This window comes from Penaeus chinensis, chromosome 9, assembly GCF_019202785.1.
Source record: "Penaeus chinensis breed Huanghai No. 1 chromosome 9, ASM1920278v2, whole genome shotgun sequence".
NCBI classification, from domain to species: Eukaryota; Metazoa; Arthropoda; class Malacostraca; order Decapoda; family Penaeidae; genus Penaeus; species Penaeus chinensis.
This window is the reverse complement of record NC_061827.1, coordinates 34,542,872-34,566,983: the sequence shown is the minus strand read 5'-3', so window position 1 is coordinate 34,566,983 and position 24,112 is coordinate 34,542,872. Positions and strand designations below refer to the sequence as shown.

General features: G+C 36.5%; 1 protein-coding gene across 14 annotated transcripts in view; it reads left to right on the top strand.

Moving 5' to 3' along the window:
* Positions 1–23,296, top strand: part of LOC125028571 (E3 ubiquitin-protein ligase HECTD1-like) — a 171,030-nt gene extending 147,734 nt beyond the window's left edge. For 6 of the 14 annotated variants that reach the window (XM_047617982.1, XM_047617983.1, XM_047617984.1 and 3 more), the window contains 24 exons: positions 160–299; positions 469–675; positions 901–1,023; positions 1,376–1,627; positions 2,190–2,420; positions 2,587–2,777; positions 2,931–3,183; positions 3,470–3,583; positions 3,779–3,961; positions 4,099–4,213; positions 4,344–4,561; positions 5,612–5,764; positions 5,939–6,746; positions 15,407–15,603; positions 15,885–16,034; positions 16,475–16,610; positions 16,928–17,168; positions 17,389–17,612; positions 17,879–17,964; positions 18,139–18,272; positions 18,562–18,715; positions 19,025–19,608; positions 19,873–20,563; positions 20,732–23,296. In XM_047617982.1, the coding sequence (XP_047473938.1) occupies positions 160–299; positions 469–675; positions 901–1,023; positions 1,376–1,627; positions 2,190–2,420; positions 2,587–2,777; positions 2,931–3,183; positions 3,470–3,583; positions 3,779–3,961; positions 4,099–4,213; positions 4,344–4,561; positions 5,612–5,764; positions 5,939–6,746; positions 15,407–15,603; positions 15,885–16,034; positions 16,475–16,610; positions 16,928–17,168; positions 17,389–17,612; positions 17,879–17,964; positions 18,139–18,272; positions 18,562–18,715; positions 19,025–19,608; positions 19,873–20,563; positions 20,732–20,869 (5,723 nt within the window). In that variant the 3' untranslated portion in view covers positions 20,870–23,296. The remainder of the gene's footprint in view (positions 1–159; positions 300–468; positions 676–900; positions 1,024–1,375; positions 1,628–2,189; positions 2,421–2,586; positions 2,778–2,930; positions 3,184–3,469; positions 3,584–3,778; positions 3,962–4,098; positions 4,214–4,343; positions 4,562–5,611; positions 5,765–5,938; positions 6,747–15,406; positions 15,604–15,884; positions 16,035–16,474; positions 16,611–16,927; positions 17,169–17,388; positions 17,613–17,878; positions 17,965–18,138; positions 18,273–18,561; positions 18,716–19,024; positions 19,609–19,872; positions 20,564–20,731) is intronic. The other 8 variants (XM_047617992.1, XM_047617979.1, XM_047617990.1 and 5 more) reach the window with 6 other exon arrangements.
* The last annotated feature ends 816 nt before the right edge of the window (positions 23,297–24,112 follow it).

Genomic DNA, 24,112 nt, shown 5'->3' with positions numbered 1-24,112 from the left:
ACATACATAACTGTCATTGAAAAAAAAGTAATTGGCTCAAGATTGCTGTAAAAAGCTGTTTTAAGTAACATTTTGTAATACTGACTTGATTTGATTTTACAATAAAGATTTTTGTATAGTTATATTAATAATCGTGTCATTGCTCTTCCCTTCTCCAAGCAGAGAACCGCAGTGAATTTCTAGAGAAGCTTCAGCGGGCCAAGTCAGCTGTGAGACCAGGGAGCCCCAGCCAGCCTGTTTTGTCCACTCCAGGGCCTGCACGATTGGTCATTGGGAATTGGTCTTTGCAGTGCAAGAAGGTTTGCAGATTATGATTTTTTGTGGATGTAGTGATTATTGATACAGTTTTGGAGAGATTTATAATTTTTGAGTTTCTAGTTATTTATTCCCTGTTGTGAGTGGAATAGCATTTTAATGTTGTTATTCATACAGGCATGATATCATGATGTTAATCTTTCCTTATTAAAGGAGGGTGAGCTTCACATCCATAACTCCGATGGTCAGCAACAAGCCACTATCTTGAGGGAAGACCTACCTGGCTTCATTTTTGAGAGTAACAGGAACACCAAGCACTCCTTCACAGCTGAAACGTCCCTAGGCCCAGAGTTCCATGCTGGGTGGACAGGGCGACGAGGAAAGAGGTTCCGGTCTAAAGTGGAGGCAATGAAACAGAAGGTATTTCCGTGATGTTTTCTTTTTTTGGATTCTGGGGGGAATGGGGTCTGGTTAGTCAAGTCAGTCGTGGAGATGTTTAAAAAAATCTAACGTGTAAATATTTATTTCATCTATATTTTGCTCTTCAGTAAAATCATTGATTATAATTTTTTCTACATGTATCTGAATAAATTATAATCGATAACTACAGAATAAATATAAAAATTATATTCTTCATTATTTCAGGTCAAAGGTTTAGCCCGTGATGTTTATGAAAAATACTTCAAAGCAGCACAGACACAGCCACGTGGGGTGGTAGCCAAATTAGGAAATATTGTGGCACAAATTGAAAGGGCATGTCAGAAACAGGTGCGTTGCATTTTTGAAGTATGGATTTTGGTATGTATGCATGATGTATAATTGTGGAATGTTTTATTTATATATCTTCACTTTAAGAAAGTAATTGAGTAGAAAAAGGCATGAATGAGAATTCGTTTGACATAGGTTGGTTAAAGCTGCTTCAGAAATTTGATAACTTAATCAAAAAGCCTCAAATCAGTTTCTTGCACTGTAAAGTTACTCATTCTCATTCATACCTTTTTCAACATTTGTCAAAGTAAACAAATTCAAAGTAATTCAGTATTATAGCTACTGTTATTTAAAAAAATACTGTAGTAAAGATCTTAGAACTCTATGGTAATTGTTCTTTTGATCAAAACAGGTTAGTAACAAGAACAGTGGAGAATGGACCGAGATCCTGAGAGCTGCAGTCGAGGACCTAGTCACCCTCCTGCGCGACGAAAGCACAGTCTCTGCCTATGAGTTACATTCTTCTGGCCTCGTTCAAGCTCTTCTAACGCTTCTCAGCCCAGGCACAGCTCAACATATCCCCGAAGACAACAGACAGGTTTCCCAGCGACGACTCAACAAGATGATCAAGCAGAGGAGAAATGTCTTTAAGAGCTGCTTCAAGGTATGGCTAAGTGGTTGTATTAGTTTAGTCTCACTCTTTGTTAGTGTTGTTATTGATATTGATAGTAATGTTAATATAAAATTTATGGTAAATCTACTGGTGTTTTGTTTGTTTGTTTTCTTGTTTTATTGGATATTTACCTATGCTGATATTTCAAGCTGTCATCTTTCAGTGCTCACAAAATTAATCAGGAGATCCACATTCATGACAGTAAATAGAGCAGTACAGTTTTTACTCCTAACCTTTGTATTAGATTGTAATAACATTCTGTAATAAATTAATGATGGAAAGGGATGAATAATGGTTCCAGTGTTATTAACTTTTTTCTGAGATTAAGACTGTAGTCAGGCACTTAACTCCCTTAGGGCTTGAATATTTTGGGTGGAATATACTCAGTAACTGTCATTGTTTTATGAGTGTTTTCTGTGGAATGTATCCCTGTCAGATGATATGGTTACTTCAGACACCTATATATACATAGCACAATGCATTTGATATTGCATAATAGTAAAATGAGAAGTACTTAGGCAGTGTTGTAATTTTTCTTTATTATTTGTTGCAGGACAAAGTAGATGAAGAAACAGCCACAATTAGCACTTCTGTAAGCCCTGGGACACAGCTTGTACGCAAACTGGTGTCAGTGCTAGAAAGTGCTGAAAAACTACCCTTGTATATATATGACATTCCTGGAGCTGGCTCGGGCCTGCAGGTGTTGAGTAGACGTCTTAGATTTAGACTTGAAAGAGCACCTGGAGAGAGCTCTCTGATTGACAGGAATGGAAGAACCTTAAAGGTAAGAAAAGGAAGTGTTGATAACTCCCCCTCCCTTTTTTTTTTTATAAAAATTTTTGTTGGTAACAAGAATGATAGGCATGTATTATTCAAATTTTTATATTGTTTTGTCACAACTATTGTGATTTTATTTTTATTAATATATTGTGTATTCTTTCTCTTGGTAGATGGAACCATTGGCCACAGTTGAGCAACTTGAGCGATACCTGCTAAAAATGGTTGCAAAGCAGTGGTATGATTTTGATAGAGCCTCCTTCGCTTTTGTCCGCAAACTGAAGGAGGGCCAGAAACTCACATTTAAATGCAACAGAGATTTTGATGAGAATGGCATTATTTATTGGATTGGAACAAATGCAAAGTAAGTTATTAGCAGCTTCATTTCATTGGGTAGGATGATGATCATTATAGAAAGTGTCAAGATTGTGAGATTCCTTAATATTCCTTAGATTCCTTAATATTCATCACTTTGTATTGGTGGAACATAGATGTTAAAATTCCTGTCATGTTCTAGGACTGCATACGAATGGGTCAATCCAGCCTCTGTTGGCCTAGTGGTAGTGACATCAAGTGAGGGGCGCAATCTTCCCTATGGACGTCTAGAAGATATACTTAGCCGTGACCCATCAGCCCTGAACTGCCACACCAATGATGATAAGCGAGCCTGGTTTGCTATTGATCTTGGTGTTTGGTTTGTGCCGTCAGCTTATACTCTCCGACATGCAAGAGGTTACGGCAGATCAGCCCTTCGTAACTGGATGTTCCAGGTAAGGGGAAAAAGGATAATGAGATTAGGAACCTGTTTTTGACTTCAACTTGATTATTTTTTGTTTATATATCCATATTCTCTATTTTGGATTTAACCCAAGGATACATAATTCCATATATTCAAAGTAGATATGAATGCCTGTCATTTACAGAAAACTTTTGATATCAGAATTTGGTATTTCATTTAAATAGAGTGGTTAGATAGAAAAGAATGATAAAGTGATTAGAAGTTTTTGCACTACTGTGTGAGAATGAAATGATTTGAGTTGCAAGATTTCTTTTCAGGTTTCTAAAGATGGCATGACTTGGACAACCTTGTACACTCATGTGGATGACTGCTCGCTCAATGAGCCAGGTAGCACTCACACATGGTTCATTCAGCCACAACAAGATGAAAAGGTATGTTAGAATAGTACAGTACAGACTATTGGACCATTATTTGTTATGCTGAAAGATGGATTATGGTGGTGGTATGTAATTGATTTATATTTATATATATATATTAATTGTCATTTTCAGGGTGATTTAGTTATAGATATCTTGTGTTTTACTTATATCATGTGAAAACAAATTTTCTTGTGTCATCCTTTGCAGACTGGATGGAGACATGTACGTATTCAGCAAACAGGTAAAAATGCATCTGGTCAGACCCATTACCTCTCTCTCTCTGGGCTTGAGCTCTATGGCACTGTCACAGGTGTTTGTGAAGATCTTGGCAGAGCTGCCAAGGAAGCAGAGGCAAATTTACGAAGGCAGAGGAGACTGGTTAAATCACAGGTGAGTGTTTTATTTGTGGTAATTTTGAAGATCATCAGTTGTGAAATGTTGTATTTTCCTGAATATTATACAAACTTGACCAATTTACTTTAATCATGGTGAAGAATGAGTATCTTATGAGCTGCCTTTTCTGGCAGATGGTGAAGCACATGGTAGTTGGAGCACGTGTAGTACGTGGACTAGACTGGAAGTGGCGTGACCAGGATGGCAACCCCCCAAGTGAAGGAACCATTACAGGCGAACTTCATAATGGTAATCCTTTAAAGTTTGTTTAAATGTTATCAAACTACAGAACGTATCTTTACGTATAATACGATATTTCCACATTTTATTCTTCATCGGAAATTTTAAACTAATCTCAAACGAAAATATTCCAATTCAGGCTGGATTGATGTCACCTGGGATCATGGAGCCTCCAACAGCTACCGCATGGGTGCAGAGGGCAAGTATGATCTCAAGCTGGCTCCTGGCTATGATCCTGAGTCTCCCCAGGTGTCCATTGTGTCCACAGGCATCAGTAGCTCATCCAGCAACACCTCCACCACCTCTGCACCTGCTTCGTCAATACCCACAATCACCACAGCCATAAAGACCACCAAGGTAATGAGGAAAGGCATTGAGCTTGCTTGGATTTGGTTTGCCTCAGATGAGTAGGTCTTGTTTTAATGATTTTAGATGCATTTGGATAGTGGGTACTTTTACCTATTCACTCCAGGTAAAAGTTTGGGTAAAGTTTGGCAAGCCTAGGGTGCATTAGGGCTCACTTCTCTGTGCCTGGGTAATTGTCCAACACCATGAAGTGATAAGATTCCAACCTTTGTGAATGAGTTAAAAGTTGTAAAGTAGGGGGATTTTGCAACCAAGGTGGAGAGGTTCAGCATCCTCCTATTATTTAACCATATTGATTAGAGATTTTGTCATTGCTGTTGGAGAGAACTGAAAATAAACAGAATTATATTAAATCTTTGACATCCAGTTTTTATTTTATGTATTATTATTTTATTCAGACCCATAGTAGAACTATTTATGAGAAAAATTAAAGGTTTATGATTAGAATAGATGAAGAAATAAAAGGGATTGAGTAGGCTTCATCATTTTTTATTTGTAATCTGTGTTTTGAAAACAATAAGGTCAGTGTTAAAATTGGCAGTATAAATTTTGTTGTGTACAGTGTACAAATCTATTTCTAGGTACATTATACTTGATCCTAATTTGTTTTTCTTTACCAAGATAATTGCTCATTAACATATCTTTCTAAAAGTATTATGAGAACTGTAAGTATGTGAATTAAATTCATTCTGTTATACCAAATTAGTAATTACAGATGTAGTAGCAACTCACTGAGCACTTCATAGATACACATATCTGATTGGGAATGATGAACATACAGCTTACATGATATTAATATTTAGAAATGTAAAATGTTTTTTTTTTTTTCAGCAATTCAGTTTCTCCCCCCCAAAAATGCTACATTTCAAACATATGTTTAAGAGTATTAGTTAATTAGAGTATCAAAATTGACTATTCAATTTAATTTGACTATCAGTTGTAATGAATTCGTGGCCTATAACCCAACCTTCAGGTCCTTTTGTAAAATTCTTTCCTTTTTGAGCTTTGCAATAAATAACTTATTTTTTTGTTTCATGACAGGTGGTAAGCACAGAAGTCAGCCAAGGTACAAGTGTACTCACAAGTCGCAAGTGTAGCTCGACACCTTCACTACCTCAGGCAACCACAGACACACACAAACACTCTGTGGCTGCATCCGAGCAGGCAGCATCTGATGACAATCTCACTGCAAAGGTAGCATTCAGATTATTAGTAGTACCTTATTGCTCATTGTTTATTACTTGTCGTTCATGCATTTTTTCTCAATAGTTTTGAATGATACCATATTTTTATTTTTGAAATTGATTGATAATCACATATATCACAAATCAATATTTCTTTAAACATCTGGTTATCCAAATTCTCCAGGCTGCTGAGACAGTTGCAGAAAATGTGCTGAGTGTGGCCAGTGCTGAAGCTCTACTGAGTGTGGAAGGCAGTGGGCGGGACAAAGGCTCTGAATTAGCCACCCTAGTACAGTCACTCAGCCTGCATGACCGTGACCTCACCTCTGATTTCTCCGATGCCATGTCCTCTTTGGAGTCTGTGCTCAATACCTCTGATATCAAATCTGGTACGGATGATATGAGTGAGGCCATGACTGTTATGGATGTGGGGCTTCACCCAACTGCAGACAGCAGCAAATCAGGCCACTTAGCCCAAGCAGGAGAATGCCCGGCTGTGACTGTCAATGAAGAAAAGCTCAGTGAGCTGGGCAACCTAGGGATCAGTGGCAGTGTGAGCAGCAGCAGCAGCAGCATTGGTGGTGTCAGCAGTAGCAGCAGGAAGCGATGTGGGGGTGTTGTGACGGGTGAGGGTAAGAGGGACTGCACTGGGCGCTCCGCCATGTCCTCACAGCCTATGAGTGTTAGTGTGCCCAACCTGACCAGTGCTGATTCTGAACCATTGACACACAGTCTGCTGGAGACCTTTGCCCAGGTGGCCAGGCGGCGGGGGGGATCAGCTACCATGCCACCCGGCTCTGGGATCTGTGGCAGTGGGGGGGTGGCACCCCATGCTCCCAATGTGCCTGCTAGTGTCACTAATATGCGCACAGGTTTAGGTCAGCTGATAGGTGGGCCACCCCCGACCCTGGCTCATCCAGTGTTCTCGCCCTCCACCCACTCCATGTCCAGTCTGGTCCGTCTGGCCCTCTCCTCACACTTCCACCTCCCAGGTTAGCTAAACTGTACACTTCTCCACAATCCTGAACACATGAAGTGAGGACCAAAAGTCAAACATGAGTGTTAAGAAGAGTGATCTTGTGTTGTAAGATTATTTCTGTTTTTGTTTTACTACTATTTGCAGAGAAACACAACCAGACATTATCATATACTGAGACACAGAAAACCTGCTAGTATTTTGAAAGATATGGGGGTGAAATGTAAGGGACATGAGATATTGAGAGGGTATGCATGTCCAAAAGTGTTATTGGGCCGGTTGCCCAAAAATGTGTTTATTAATTGTATTATTTATTTAAATTTACATTTATAATATTAGCATCATAAGGTTGACATTAATGGACTATAGTCATATGATTGTAGTACATTAATGTTAACATATTGATACTTATGTTATACATTAAAGTTTAAAATAACAAAACATTTAATAAAGCGAGAGAGTGAGAGAGAGGAGTGAGTGAGTGAGTGAGTGAGTGAGTGAGTGAGTGAGTGAGTGAGTGAGTGAGTGAGTGAGTGAGTGAGTGAGTGAGTGAGTGAGTGAGTGAGTGAGTGAGTGAGTGAGTGAGTGAGTGAGTGAGTGAGTGAGTGAGTGAGTGAGTGAGTGAGTGAGTGAGTGAGTAGGTAAGTATGTGTTCACATGCATGCAAACACATACATGTGAACACACTCAAGCTAACACACATACAAAGACCCACATGAAAACACACACATGAAAACGCACACTTGAAAACACACATACTTGAACAATCACATGCCAGTGCACACATTAGAATGCAAACATGCAAACACACAAAAGTGATTGAAACACACACACACACACACACACACACACACACACACACACACACACACACACACACACACACACACACACACACACACACACACACACACACACACACACACACACTCACACTCACACTCACACTCACACTCACACTCACATACTCTTAGGTCTCACATGCTCACATTCATACTCACACTCATATTCAAATACACTCACATTCTCACTCTGTGTCAATATATGATACATTATTGATAAATAAATATTTCAGCTCTTGCAAGGCCAGATGTTGCATTGCATCTGTTGCTAATTTATATGATGATAGCTCCTCACTCCTGTTGTTCAGGTAAATTCTTGTGCTCACCAGGTGCCAGTAACCTAGATATGATTTCCAGGATAAAAGGTTGTCCTTACCAAGCATCAGGTCCTTTCCCTTTTGTTGTGGCAAAGGCTATATCTGCCTGGGCTTCACATCATGAGTTGTGGCACTGGTAAGACATGTGGTAACACACACCATCGAGCCTTCTGCAACACCCAACCTTACTATACATTTAGAGGTATGTGGATCATGCCACATTCAAAAAGTTGTCATTAACAAATGTTTGTACAAAGAGTGTACATTGATGGCTTCACTGCCAGTCAAGATCTCATAACACTAGTTTTCAGTACAGTGTGGTTTGGTGTTTGACTAAGGTATTATTAAATGACAGATTATCTGCATATTGACCAGTATTTCATTGAACAGCAGTAAATAAGGTTAATCATTTAATGATCATCTCTGTTTGTCAGAGTATGTGACTAACTATTGTCTTATGAAAATGAATGGAAGCTTATGAATTTGTGTAATGTCAGAAACTTTCTGGTCAGTAAGTAGTTCATCTGTCTTGCTTCTTTTATGCGGTAAAGGTTCTGCAGCTGATATTTATACATATATATCAGTAGGTGAGGGAACTAAGACAGCATTGTCACCCAAAATCTTCAGAAGTTGGTTCAAGTGAGCAAAATGTTTGTGCAATTTTACCTTTGTATGATAACTAACGAAGAAAAAAAAAATCAATATATAATAAAATAATAGTGTTTCCTCACCTGAACCAAGTTCCATATAATCTGGCATTCCAAGGTTTTCTTTTGAAAGGTATATAGATACTCAGAAGCTGTGCATGCTGAAGCTACTGTGTAGAATGTAAGCTTACCCTTGTGAGGTGAAAGCTTACCTTGAGGTACAGGTGTGGGTTGCTTAGAGGAAAGAACTTCTGTGAACTTCTGGGATTTCCAGGAACTCATGGTTCCTATGATAGCATGTGCTGCAATTTAGCCTGTTGTGTAAAGTGCATGAGGTAATGTTATACTGACACTAAGCAATTAACAGTGATTGTGACCATGAAGCAAAAGAAAGCTGCCTATTGCTTTGGTCCTTTGTTGCATTAATGACTAGATTTGCTCCTAGGGATTAACATTAATACTAAAAATAGTAATGCTTCAAACTAACACTTGTCTAAAAGGTAAAAGGCAAAAAAGAAAAAAAAAGAGAGGTGATGCTAGATGACGCGTGGTAATATGATAACTTTTATGGGAGTATAGATAGGGAATTTTATACCAGACATTGTGATATTTGTGTGTGCGTGCGTGCGTGCATGCGTGTGTGTTTATATATATGTATGTGTGTGTGTGTTTATGTATAATATATTATATAGAATATTATACAGATTATGTATATGTATACACATATATTTTTGTGTGCATGAATGTGTACATGTTATATTCAGGTAGAATTATCTGCACAATACACCGCTGAATAAATGTAGATAATCACATAATTAAAGTTCATGTCAGATGTCAGATGAGAGTTCAAATATATTTGATTTTGATGGACAAAATATGGCAGTCTTTTTCTCAGGTATATGTGCACACTTGGTAAAACTGAAACATGACAGTTGTACCTTCCAAAAAATGTCCAAACTATCCATATTATCAGTATCCAAAATGTTATTTGGCCCAAAATACTTGTGTATTAAACTGTTGATGCGAGTAGTTCATGTACTGTCTATTGTGGTTTTGTTTTATAAAATCTGTTTACACATAAATGGTATCACAAGTAAAGGAGTCAATACTAGACCTGCTTGACCCCAGCAATTTACTATGTTCCTTGAAACTTTGGAAAGCAAATTTTGTTTATTTTACTGTTATCATTGTTAATAGTATTAGGATAATGATAGTAATGATAATGATAATGCCATTAATCACAGTAGAAATAGTAATAGTAGTAAAAACCTTTTTCCAAAATTTTAAGGACTGGTTGAATAGGTGAGATCAGGCTGGCCTAGTGCTTCATTTCTTGGTGATTTAGTGCCTGTGAACCCATCTGTTCATATAAAATTAACCAAACAAAACCATAGTGGAAGGTGCATGCTCCTGGTGCCGGTGGGTTAAATGGAAAAATGTTTTTCCTATTCTTTGAAGCTCTGAAATTTGCAATACTGTAGGGGTTAAAGCTGTATGGGTACTATTGAAAATGTGTAACTTATTTTTTAAAGGAATACAAGTTAAATTCTTGTTGTGCACATGGTTATGAGTGGTAGATTGTTAATGAAACAGAATTTTCACGCAAGGTTATATGATGTGTAGTATATAGTTTACATTGTTTATGTGAGGTGTAGATTGAAAGTGAAGGTTTATGAGATAAAAAAAAAAAGGTATGATAAGAGGTAATAGTAGGGGAAATGAGAAATACATGAAGTAGAAGTTACTTCATTGAGATTATCAGGAACCAATATTAACAGAAAATTACAGTTGTTGGATATGATTTTTAGGCTGAATAGACAGTGAGGTTTCCAAAATAGGAAACAAGAAATTTGAACATTGAAATATTTATGAGGACAGAACGAATGAAAAGGTGACATGCTTTAGATCTGTGTCGAGGCAAGTTAATACTAAGAACGTTTAAAATGTTTGTCTGTGCAGTTCTCTTCTATTTAGCTGTAGTAAATTAGAAATGTAAGTAGTGTATATAAACTCAAAATGTACAGCAGATAGTTTTGATCAGTATATTTGAAAAAAATAATTCTATTACAATCAGTTCATATAAAAATACCTAAAAATAGGAAGATGGTGTAACAAAGAATTTCACATCACTGCTTCTAGTTGAACTATTTTGTGAAACATTAAAGCAGTATATTCTGATTCTTATTCGTAGAGGGAAAATGACTATAGTGCATGGTTGAGACACATGATTGCTTTGGTGGTGGGTGCATACATATGTAACATAGGGTAAGTTTACACAGTTTAGGGTAGTTTAGACTAGAGAATGAAACTGGATTTTTTTTCCTTTTTCTCTTTTATGATGTGAATAATCCTTATTGAAATATAAGCCAGCTAAGTTGCATTACTGTATTTGGTAAATGATATCAAAATCAATGTATTACTTCCTGTATTTCTCAAATGAAATCAGGGTTGCATGGGCTTCTATTTCAATAGTAAAGAGTTACTTCAAACTGACCAAAGCGGGAGTTGCCTTAATTGATTTGGGTTTAATTTATTCTTGAGATTTTACTTAATATTATGATTTTTAGCTTCTAATCATGCCATTTGCTTTTGGAATTAACAAGAAAAAGATAAATCACTTACAAGGTGAACTAACATTTACTGAATTTTGATAAGGATGTTCCACAACATTATCACATGGTACTGTTTGCAACTAGTAATGATATTTTCTGTTCCTCATAGTTTCCAGTCTGCTTAGTTATCTGCCTTTGAAAGTAGGTTTACACCGTTGAGACTACATTTTATTACACTGCCTGTGAGAGGAGGGATTAGAGGGAGAGTTTTCAACTCATTATGGAGTATTTCTTAATATATAGAAAGAGCAAGTCTCAAGGAATCATTGTCTTCGATCAGACTATCTGAGGCAAAAATGCTGAGGGCTGAGACATGAACACCATGAGCTAGGGTCTCTGTGTGATGATCAGTTAATGATAAAAGTTTACCAGTAGGAAAGGTTGACCCCATATAATCTCATAATATCCTCATGTACCATCATTTGACGCAGAATCTACAAAGTTTCAGAGATGTGAATAATGTATTTGATTTTTTATTGCAATCCTATGCCTGCCTCTTTTCTAGTGAAAGGGGAGTCATGCTTATCATTTTCAGATAAAAGGGCAGGTTTGTTTGTTATGTAATTATTTCATTAGTAGTTCCTTATTTCATATTGTGAAACTTCCATTTCAGCAGTTTGACATATAAGAACTAATAATTACCAATACCATAAATATTTAACATTTGGAGTAGTGCCGAGAGATCAGTTTTTAAAGTGTTCAGTCAGGTAACTGCATGACCTATCCTGCCTGAAAAGGATTCAGTAGGCTAAGAGTGGGTGCAGTCCCCTTCCCTTTTTGTATTTTTTTCACCATGTATAATGATTCAGGGAATTTTGACAAAGCTTGGTTTTATTTTATTTTTCTCTCTCTGCATTAGGATATTTGTGTCAGGGTTCAAGTTTTTCTTCACCATTTTATTTTTATAAGCAGGTTTACTCTAATTGAAAGTTTGAAGATAGCCATGTGAGCACACTAGCTCTCATACTCTGTAAATTCAAGTACTTGCTAACGGTCATATTTTATAATGAAGATTTTGAGTACATTGCAAGAAGAATTGTGTTCATGAATAGGTGGCTTGATTCATTTTAGTTTCATTTTGTTTTGCTTGTTTTATATTTCTGTCATTGTTAATTTTGTGACCATTTGTATTTTTTAATTCTTCAAGAATTAGATTTGAAGAGACCTTTTTTACATTCTCTTAAAGGAAAAGCATTGGGGCACATCTTCCTATGTAGAAATATGTGTGTGTGAAGTGAGGATGGTCTACCATCAAATTCACTCAACCTAACTCAAGGTTTCATTAAGGAGAAAATTTATTGCTAGGAGTCAGTGATGATTTTATAAGAAAAAAACACAATGAATCTGATTTAAGCAAGGGAATTTTAGTTGAAATCTTGAGAACAAGGGTATATTCTGTAGAAAACATTGTACATGAACAACTAGAGGCTCATAGAATGCTTCCTCTTTTGACTAAAGAATTCACCTTCCTAGATTATACTTGTTTACTTGGGAGGGAGAACGGAGATGTGAGTACTTCATTACATATGTAGTTAATGATTGTTCAGTGCTATTAGTCCCAGTAGGTTAAAATAGAAATAGAAATATTGATAGGTGGCCCGAAGGAGAATTAGAAAGAACAGTTTTTTTGTTTTTTTTAGGTAGATAAAGTAAAGTGTATTTTGTATAAATGATCTGATTGTGTTTATTGGTGCATGCAAACATCCTGTATTACATACATACCATACATACATACTATACATACATACTATACATACTATACATACATACATACATACATACATACATACATACATACATACATACATACATACATACATACATACATACATACATACATACATACATACATACATACACATACATATACATACATACATACATACATACATACATACATACATACATACATACATACATACATACATACATACATACATACATACCATACATACATACATACATACATACATACATACATACATACATACATACATACATACATACATACATACATACATACATACATACATACATACATACCATACATACCATACATACCATACATACATACATACATACATACATACATACATACATACATACATACATACATACATACATACATACATACATACATACATATATATATGTATATATGTATATATATATGCATATGTATATATATATATGCATATATATATATATATATATGTATATATGCATATATAGATGCATGTATATATGTATATATATATATATATATATATATATATATATATATATATATATGCATCTATATATATATATATAATATATATATATATATATATATATATATATATATATATATATAATGTATTATATATATATATATATATATATATATTATATATATATATATATATGCATCTATATATATATATATATATATATATATATATATATATATGTATTATATATATATATTATATATATATATATATATATATGCATCTATATATATATATATATATATATATATATATATATATATATATATATATATGTATAATTTGCATGCATATGCATGCATACATGCACAGTTAGTCAGTATGTGTATGTGTGTGCATTTTTTATCTCGTACCTTGAAGGAGGGAGACATTTATTTTTTACACCTTTTTACTTAAATTTTCATGTTGCAAATGGTATTTAGATATATGTGTAAGGAGATATATCATTGCATTTAGTGCTATATACATATATATGTGTATATATACATATATATGTGTATATATACATATATGTGTAGATATACATATATATGTATATGTATACAATTTATTTATTTTATTTATTTTGAAATAAGGTATGTATGAAATGTTTAGTATATTTTGTATATTTTGCTGGAAGTTGTTTAATGATCATTTCAGGAAATGCTTTTGAGTAATTCATAGCATGCGTGTCAAGTATGTTATTCATACTGTCCATTTGTTGTCAGTTTGATTTCTATCTTTATCATCAATAATTCAGTCTTTTCTTATGGATGATGGTGACATTATTATTACTATTGCTGTTTTAATTATAGTTTTTAACTTCATTTTCAGGTTTTTACCTCAGGCTTGTGTTGTGGATAGTTTTCTGTTGAAGATAAATAACTGTCTTTTGTGTCATATTGGTATTTAAAGGAATGTTTTTTTAGAGAAGAAATTGATGTTTGTTCCTTTGTCCACAACTCAAGCCTCAGAGATAGTCTCCTTGCTTTGATTTAGAACAGCCTATATCAGCTCATTTAGACTTATTTATTTATCATAGTACAGCCCCTAATGTAGAAGTGTGTTGTTTGCTTAGTTGTGTGTATTTACAGCCTTTTAAAGTAGGATTTTGCCATAGGCTTTAGAGGTAGATAATGGCTAGAAATAGGCTTAGATGTGTATCTTTTCAGAATGTGCTTAGGGGTAGAATGTTCTGTAGCATGAAGTTATATGTTTTTTTTTCACAGAAGGATTAAAAAGAAAGAATAATGGTACTGTTATTCCATATGATTCTGGAGAACTTTTACTTTACTGCCATATTTCATTGTTATGAATATGCTTGATCTGTCTTTGTTGTAATGTTTTGATGGTTCAAGTATTTGAGAATATTTACCAATCAGTATCTGAAAATGGCATGGGAATCTTCTCTCACTCTAATTGTGTTATGCATATTTTTTCATGGTATATAATAATATGAAGATACCTTGTCACAAGTATCTTTCTTAAAAGCATGTATATCATGTTGTGTAAATATCATTTCTGTTTACTGATACTATCTCACAGAATATGTTAGTTAAAGAGAGAACTCTCTTCTATATGATTATTATTATTACATGTTTTTTGTCATGAAATAGGGAAGAAATGTTCATTTTGTATGGATATAGGTGTAGTTGCATTTCATTGAAGAAGGTATTCCCTTTGTCATTAAGAGTATTTTATATAGTTGAGACAGGTTTAAACAGTATGTTGTAACAGAAAATCCTTGATGCCAGTTGTGTGTGTTCAATAATGAAGATATTGCTTTCAGCTCTTAATCACTTTTTTTCAGGGTAATGCAAAGTGTTTTAGGTGTTAAGGTTTCTTTTTCTTATGTATAGCAGTTTATTTTTAAGTGTTAGATCTTGTTAAAATGTTGTAAGCATAATAGTTGTCAGTATTTTAGTTATTTCTAAGCCACTGGATAGAAATCTCCTCTAAGGGCAAGAACTCCAGTACTGACGTTTGCTGTGCCATACCTTATTCAGGATCCGGGCTGCTGAGCACAGCGCAGAGCTACCCGACATTGACCTCCAGCACCACCTCCACTACCTCCACCACTACCACGGGCGCTGCGGCTTCCTCCACCACCAACCAGCCCTCCACCAACCTAGCCACCTTCCCCCACGGCCTGACCATGAGCCTCACCTCAACGTCCAGTGACTCGGAACAAGTTAGCCTAGAGGTGAGTGGGCACTTCTCTAAGTGGAATTCTTTGTGCTGGGGAGCTTAGGGGTTACAGTTAGGTGGTGCGATGGTCCTCTGTTCCTTTCTTTTTTTTTTCTACCTTGTTTTTTATAAATTGTGGAACATTAGATTCCTTGATGAATATTGTTTTAAGGCTGCTTTATCTTTCAGTGGATTGATTATGTAGGTAGTGTTTCTGAAATTATTATTATTCAAGTATTAAGTATCAGGTAATTGAGTTTCATGGGGATAACATTAATCTGTCTCTTTTATTTTCAGGATTTCCTTGAAAGCTGTCGGGCAAGTACACTCCTTGCTGAGTTGACAGATGATGAACTGCCAGATCCTGATGATGATGAAAATGATGATGATGACAATGATGACGATGATGATGACTATGAGGAGGAAGAGGAGTGCTATGAAGTCAGTGTAAGAATAGAATGGAATGCTTTATTTCATTGGTTTGGTTGTGTTTATTTGTCTATCTGTTCACTTATTTGTTATTTATATTTACATAGATACAGTCATGCAAAGTGTTTAGATGTACTGGATTCATAAAGAAAAGTTTTGTATTTAGGTTAGTATTTTTATTTTACTACCACATGAAGTTATTTTCAACTTGAGTGTGGGAAGATTTGCAGGTAAAAGTAAATTATTTGGTTTTGTTTATACCTTGTAACTGAAGAATGTTTTGAAGTTAAAACTTAGTGCATTATAGAATTACAGATTCTAAGACAGTGTAACAATTGCTGCTGTTTGAATGCTTAGCTAAGATAATCTGATACGATAGACTTTTGCACCTGAAGCTCTGAGAGCTTCTTGAACAGCTGCTCCAACAGGACTTGGGGCAAAACAATATAGTGATATAGATTTCCTCGTTCCGTCAGGTCCGTAACGGCAAGAGAAGAGGATGGGATGATGAGTTTGTCATAAAGAGACAATTCCCAGCTCTCATTCCAGCCTTTGACCCTCGTCCAGGACGTACTAATGTAAACCAGACGCAAGGTAAGCCAAAAGTTTTGTTCGGTTGTTTGATTATAGGAGTAAGGGACAGCCCTTTTTAAGGTTGATTTTGAGAAAAGGGAGTATATGCACTTGGTTGTTTGTCATTTATTTATAATAAGATAGTAGTTTGTGGGAAAAAGGTAATAGTAAATGACTTATTCGGAAAGTTGGGTGGCAAAAATGTGACATAATGAGAAAGGAGGAGAGGAATATTATTCATTAAGATTTCAGGGGCTCAAGTAGATAGAGAAAAACTAGTAATTTAAAGTGATAATTTGAAGTCTTAATCAACCTAATGCTTAATCACAAATGCACAGATCTGGAGATTCCAGCCCCAGGCACAGAGGACCACTTATGCGATGCGCCAACAGAGGTGGTAAGTGGCCCTCGACTCAGTCTCACTCTGCGGGGACCTAATCTCCCTGGGATACCAGAAGTCGATGTGCCCATTACTAAGAGTTCTTCAACCATCTTTAGTGTTGTGCAGACCTTAGTGAACAATGCCAATTTCCCTTCACGTCAGGAGAGATTGAGACGGATTTGGGAGCCGACGTACACGTAAGTAGATGTTTGTAAACTTTTTTTTTCTCTCTCAGTATCTACCCAACTGTCTTACAGATATTGTGGTTTTGATTATCTATCTCTTTCTTCATTCATCATCTTCTGTTTTTCCTTTGAAGTTAATATAAAGTATTAAATATAACTTATATTATTGAGATTCTATCACTATGTCATTCTTGCCAGTTATCATTGAATAACATGACACTCTTAATTCCAGTCTTGTCTATGGTGAGGCTCGTGAAGATGAGGGCACAGAAGGAGAAACCTCTGGCCACCAATCCTTCCAGCGTCGCAGTTCCCGAACCAATATCCTCACTGAAGCTGCTGGCTCGACACACCCCGGCAGCACAAGCACTACTGCCACTGGGGATCCTTCAGTGGAGGATGTGCTACAACTGCTACGTCAGTTATTTATTTTAGGACAGGATAGTGCTGCAGCAGGTATGTTTTTGTTTGTATATTAATTAATATTATTAGTTTTGTAATTTTTTTTCTTACGGGAAGGTTATGGGTTATGTATGGTAAAAGTGTCTCTGCAGCCTTACATCAGTTTCTACTAAGGAATGTCAGAAATATATTCAATCCAAAGACATGTCTTATTTTGTGTACAGATTCTTTGAAGATGAAGTATATTTGAATATTTATGTATGTTTTATCCTATTATTCTTTCCTGAGAACTCTAACACATTCTCCTTTCTTTCCTTCAGAAAAAACAGATTCACCAATGGATACATTAGGAGTGAGGTGTGAAGAGTTTGAATCCAAGAAAGTTGGAAATAAGCTAGTCCAGCAGGTTAGTAAAGCGCTTGTCTGTATTTTATTGTTTTATTAATTACAGAGTTTGTGCTTATTATTTGGCCATTTTGATTTTCTTTTGGTGTGATTAGTTTGATTGGGATTCAAAGGAATTTTCTGTACACTATATGTAAATTGGTATTAATTTTATGATCAATAACTTTTTCCCTAGGTGGGAGAGGCTGTTGTCCTGGCCTGTGGTGCACTTCCATCGTGGTGCGAAGACTTGACCTATGCCACTCCCATGCTGTTTCCCTTTGACACTAGACACCTTTACTTCAACTGCACTGCATTTGGTCCAGAGAGGTAAGAATCCTACCTCTTTTTGTGGTGGTGATGTCTGACGTTTGGTGTGTGTTTATAGCTTTGGCAGAGAACATATATTATTTTGGATAAATTAAAAAATAAACATTGGGTTATAACATTTGTGATGATAATTGTAATCATAGTGATGATGAGGATGATGATGATGAGGATTGATGATGATGAGGATGAGGATGAGGATGAGGAGGATTGAGGATGATGAAGATTGTAAGAATAATTATGATGATGATAATTAGTGATAATGATAATGATAACCAATGTCTGTTCTTAGGTCCTTGGTGTGGCTCCAAAGTCAGCGTGACGTTAGTGTCGAACGTCGTGGAGGCTTGAGACGAGATGACCCACATGAATACAGGGTGGGACGGCTCAAGCACGAGAGGGTCACTGTTCCTCGTGGCCCCAATCTGTTGCAGTGGGCTCAGCAGGTGGGTAGAAGGGAGAAGTTTTTGAGTTTAATTCTTTTGCCATTAGCTTTTGATGTGTAATGAAGAGGAAGTGGAGATGGGAAGCTTGAACATGTATTGAATAGATAGGCGGCCGGTGAGTTGGTGAATATATTTGAATGTGGTAAGAGTAGTGGGGGCTGAGTTTTAAGGGGAGAATCGGAACGTCCCAAGATCCAGTTAGGTTTCTGACTTTCAAAGAATGGTTTAATAAATTTAGGAAAGTGTATAATGGACAGTTTAATTTTTGTATGAATGTTATTAACAGCCGTAATTTTATTGTTCTTCTAGGTCATGCATATTCATGCAGCACGCAAATCTATTCTTGAGGTTGAATTCCGTGAAGAGGAAGGCACTGGCTTGGGCCCCACTTTGGAATTCTATGCACTGGTGGCAGGAGAGCTACAGCGTGCTGACCTTGGAATGTGGCTGTGTGATGACCAGACTGCAGACCCCATCACCCCCCCAGCTCTTGATGGAGGTAATGGGAATGGGGATTCTCAGGCCAGACCTCCAGGATATTACATCCGTCGCCAGGGAGGCCTCTTCCCTGCTCCCCTTCCTCAGGATAGCTCTGTTTGTGACAAAGCTGTTGAATTATTCACCTTCTTGGGAATATTCCTTGCCAAGACTTTGCAGGATAACAGACTTGTGGACTTGCCGTTGTCTCGTCCTTTCCTCAAACTCATGTGCCATGGTGAGTTTGCCAATGTGAAGGACAGAGGCATTGCTGGAAGCGCTATCAAGCCTCGTGGAGGATTGTCTTCTCTGCCTGCAGAGGAGGATCTCATGACCTCATCTATCATTAGCGAGGAGAGCGAGAAGGAGTTGGAATTAGACCCTCCCAAGTATCGCATCACAGATACTCAACCCTGGTAAGTCTAAATCACAAATTTGATTATTTACTTACTTTTGCTGATTAATTAATTTTTTTTTTTTTAACAAAGTCTCTGCTTGTCATAAGTTAATGATTACTAATTGTACTCTTGAGTTATTGAACATGGTTCAGAAATTTTTCAGTAAATGAGTATTACTTTTAATAAAGAGAGAAGTGTTGTGTCTACAAGAAGATTTCTTATTCTGATTCGTATCAATTTACTGATTACTTGATTAATAAATTTCCTTTTACTCTTGTAAAGGTTTACAGGGCTGCTTACCTTAGAGGACTTGTGTGAAGTGGATGAAGAACGGGGAGGATTCTTGCAGCAACTCAAATCCCTCGTTGCCATCAAGCAGCAGATTGTTAATGATACATCCATCACAGAGGAGGATCGGCGCCTCCAGCTCCACAACCTGGCCCTTCCATTGCCAAGCAGCAGCCAGGGAGCAGGGCCTCCAGCAGTCAGACTAGAGGACCTGTGTCTTACTATGCAGTATGCTGCTCCTTCACGCCACTTGGGTTACACTTCCATTGAGCTCAGGTCAGGAGGATCTGACCAGGAGGTGACCCTAGACAATGTGGAGGATTATCTTGATCTTACCTTGAACTGGGCTCTGGAGAGTGGCATTAGAAGGCAGTTGGAAGCTTTCCGGGCGGGATTCTGCCAGGTGTTCCCTCTAAAGAAACTCGGTGCATTTAGTCCAGATGAATTAAGGCTGATGTTGTGTGGTGACCAGGCACCCATGTGGACACGTGAGGATATCCTGGCTTACACAGAACCCAAGCTAGGATACACAAGAGACTCCCCAGGATTCTTGAGACTGGTGAATATTCTTGTAGGACTTACAGCAGAGGAACGTAAAGCTTTCTTGCAGTTTACAACAGGATGTTCCTCATTGCCTCCTGGTGGCCTGGCCAATCTACATCCTCGCTTGACTGTGGTTCGCAAGGTAGGATTTAAGAATTCATGGCACTTGATTTTCACAATTTAGGCAAAGGATTTATATATTGTTTTAAAATTTTGCCGTGCACTTTCATACAATGGTAAAGACATTAATTTTACTAATAAGCTTTGGTTAAGAAATTATTTGCTTTAACAAAATTTCTTTATTCCACAGGTTGATGCTGGTGATGGCTCCTACCCGTCCGTTAATACATGTGTCCATTACCTGAAGTTACCAGATTACTCTTCGGAAAATATAATGAAGGAAAGGCTCCTTGCAGCCACTCGTGAGAAGGGCTTCCATCTCAACTAAATAATGATAAAGACTTTATGCTCAGGTGATTGCATTAAGAGAATAATAATTCAATAGATTTTATGAAGAAAAATAAAATTCTTTTATTCATGGACAAAATCATCATATTGATGGACAAAAAATAAATAGTGCATATATATCAGGGCCAAATTTCAAGGAATGGGAGAAATTGTTCAACATTTCTGGACTATTTGCATCAGTAATTTGCAGACCAAAATTGGTGATGAGTGAAAACTTTCGTGAGAAAAAATGTTAATATTGTTCCCTTGTGGCTGGTAAAAAAATGAAAGTGAACAAGTGATATGACTTTCTTATAAATATAAAGGACTTGCTTGGAATTTTGAGTGTGGCATAATCGCTGCCAAGGGCTCAGTAATTACACATACTTACTTGACTGTCTTACTGAGAAAAAAAAAAGATGAAAACCCACAGAACCAGTTGTCAACTATCAAACCAAGGAAACTCAACATTCTGGAATTCAAGAATGTGTCTGCATTCTGAAGTCTGAGAGATGAATTTGCACAGTGTTAAATGTCATGTTAAATGTTCCCTGGTGGAGCAGAGCACATCTTGCTAGCTGTTATCATTGACATAAACAGACTTCGTATACCACCTGGACCACCCTATACATCGGAATCATTCACCTTGTTAGTCAGCCCCCATTTGATCAAGGATGAAAAATTTGGTATGTTGTACATTTGGGTGTGATGTGTGTGAATGCTTTGCGGAAACCTCGGCCAGAGTAATATTGCACAAATGTTTTCATGCCATGTGAATGTGATGCATTAGACTTACAACCCTCATGTTCTGACAGGTATTGATACCATGCAGGCTGACAATGGCCAGTTGTTGTTTTATGTTGTCACCATTAGCTTACGTCTCTCTGTGATACTGATGTTGAAGGCATTGCATAGGCAGCAAATTGTAAATAGAGATGTACATCACAAATATGCCACTGTAACAGTGATGTGTCTTTAAGTAGCAACTAAGCATCCATGATACTGAGGAAAAAAATATTTAAAAAGGGGGATGATATTGTTGATTAGGTGGTTGTGTGGTGGAGTAGCATCTTGTTGTGGTTATGTTAGTGTCAGCTGTTCTCACCTTGGCTTGTTAGGAAGGATCTCATGAGAAAGTAAGCATGATTAAACATTCACAGTAGCTGATGCTTGTATGTGCATTTTTGATATATGAAAGAAGCAACCCAGGCATATCTTCTCTCGTAAGTAATACTTGATCCCTGGCATTTTGTGTCAAAATGTACTGGGTTTTTTGGCTGCCTGGACAAGTCAGCACTCTTATGTGGTTACACCAATGATAGGCAAATTTCTTTCACCTATAGCCTCAAGCAGTGTAGTGTATTATGTTTTTATTTGAGTCATTTACTAGCATTTTGGGTATTTAATTTGAGCTTTGTGCACAACTTTGTAACAGGGCTCCTCTCTTTTTTTACGTTGTCACTAGTACAGGCTGACAGTTATTGACGTTTATGCAGATTGTCACATCATAGTCATGCTCTGTGTTGTGCCTTATTATTTCCTGTTCTTTTGTTGTCAAGACTTTTCTATTTCATGATTTGGTGTACTGAATTTTTTATTCTGCTGTATTGTAGATAGTAAAAGTATTGCAAATGTTTTTCTGTTGATATATTTGGATATGAAGTTTGTGCAGTGAGGTTTTGAGAGAACTTTGAAGGGGAAGAAAAAAAAATCTAAAAGTCTATAAAAAAAAGTTTATCTAAGTCATTACACAGAAATTATGATTGACCGTATCACTTCATGAATATATTATTTCTGCGGAAATGTAGACGTGAAGTTGAACGCATTCTTTCTGAAGATGGGACAATGAACAGTAGAAAATATAGGGATTTGGCCAACAATTCATGCTCATATATGAGTACATTATTGCTATGAGTCGGGCAATGAGCTCATAATCTCAGAAACATTGCTCCCGCTGTAGTTTGATTTTCATGTATATGTCGAAGCAAGCTTGTGTGTTAGAATGCATGAGAAAGAGTTTAGAATTATATTTTTGACATATTACTAGATTATCTGTTTAGTTCCCTTCCACATGTTTCTTTTTTTTTTTTTCTCCAGCAATATTAGTGCTCATAGTTGGAGCAGATATTAAAAGGTTGGCTGTTCAAAATGCCCTATCAAACTGTACTCTAGAATGAGTGAATTAGCTCTGAATCGTGATATTGGTTGGTGCAGCCTTACATTTGAAAAGCTGAGTTATGTTATGCCAGTCTGTTGATGCATAATGCACGACAGGCACTATCCATTAAACTATGTCTAGGTTCAAAGTGCCTGTACATTGTAATGATGTACTTATGGTGGATCTGTAATGCTGCATATATATAGATATATATATATATCTGTGAAAAGAATATAAAAAAAATAAATAAAAAAAGTTCTACATACAGTACTGTATTGTGTTTTATTTCATACTTCCCATTGCTTTATTTTAGGATATTTTTAATTTAATTCTTGACAGAACAGAAGGAACTTGTTTTCAAATAAGAAAATTAAGGGGAAAATGTGGTCTTTCATAAAAATGTAGCGTCCATCCTGACAACGAATATTTCACCTGGATGGGTAATTTTGCACTTTCAGAAAATCTAGGACTTAAAATAATAAAAAAAGTTGAGCAAAAAAAAAACATGCTTAATCGAAATAATTCTAAATGGTGGTGTCTTTCAGGATCAGTAAATGTGAGTACTATAAAAGTACTGTAGCAACAAAAGTAGCAGCAACAGTGTCAATAAAATATCAGTAACAAAAATAGGAGAAGCAATATACAGGGTAGAGAAAACACTCGACATAAAAAACATAATAGAAACATTATCAGTGAAAATGGTTTCCAACATAAGTGGAAACAGTGAAAGTATTTGTAAGAAATATTTGCAACAGTTGTAAAGCTGACTAATAACATTAGTTACATGAAAGATTACACCCCCCTCCCAATCCCTTGCCCGTTATTGGCGTGGGGGCGGGGGGGCTTAAGAGACGGAGACTGGGACTCAGTGCCGGGAAATGCCCCTCCTTGGGCCTCAGCCCTTCCTCGACTCAACTAATTTTGCACGGGCTTTTCCCTTCCCTCTTTTCTCCAACCTCTTCTGCTATTCACTTCGTGAGCCCCATTGAAAGGATGAAAAGCTGACTTTGTGTCAGTCATGTGAATGGCATGGCAGAGCCATGGCTAACCCTTACCCCTCAAGGGTGACTGTTTCTCCCCAATACA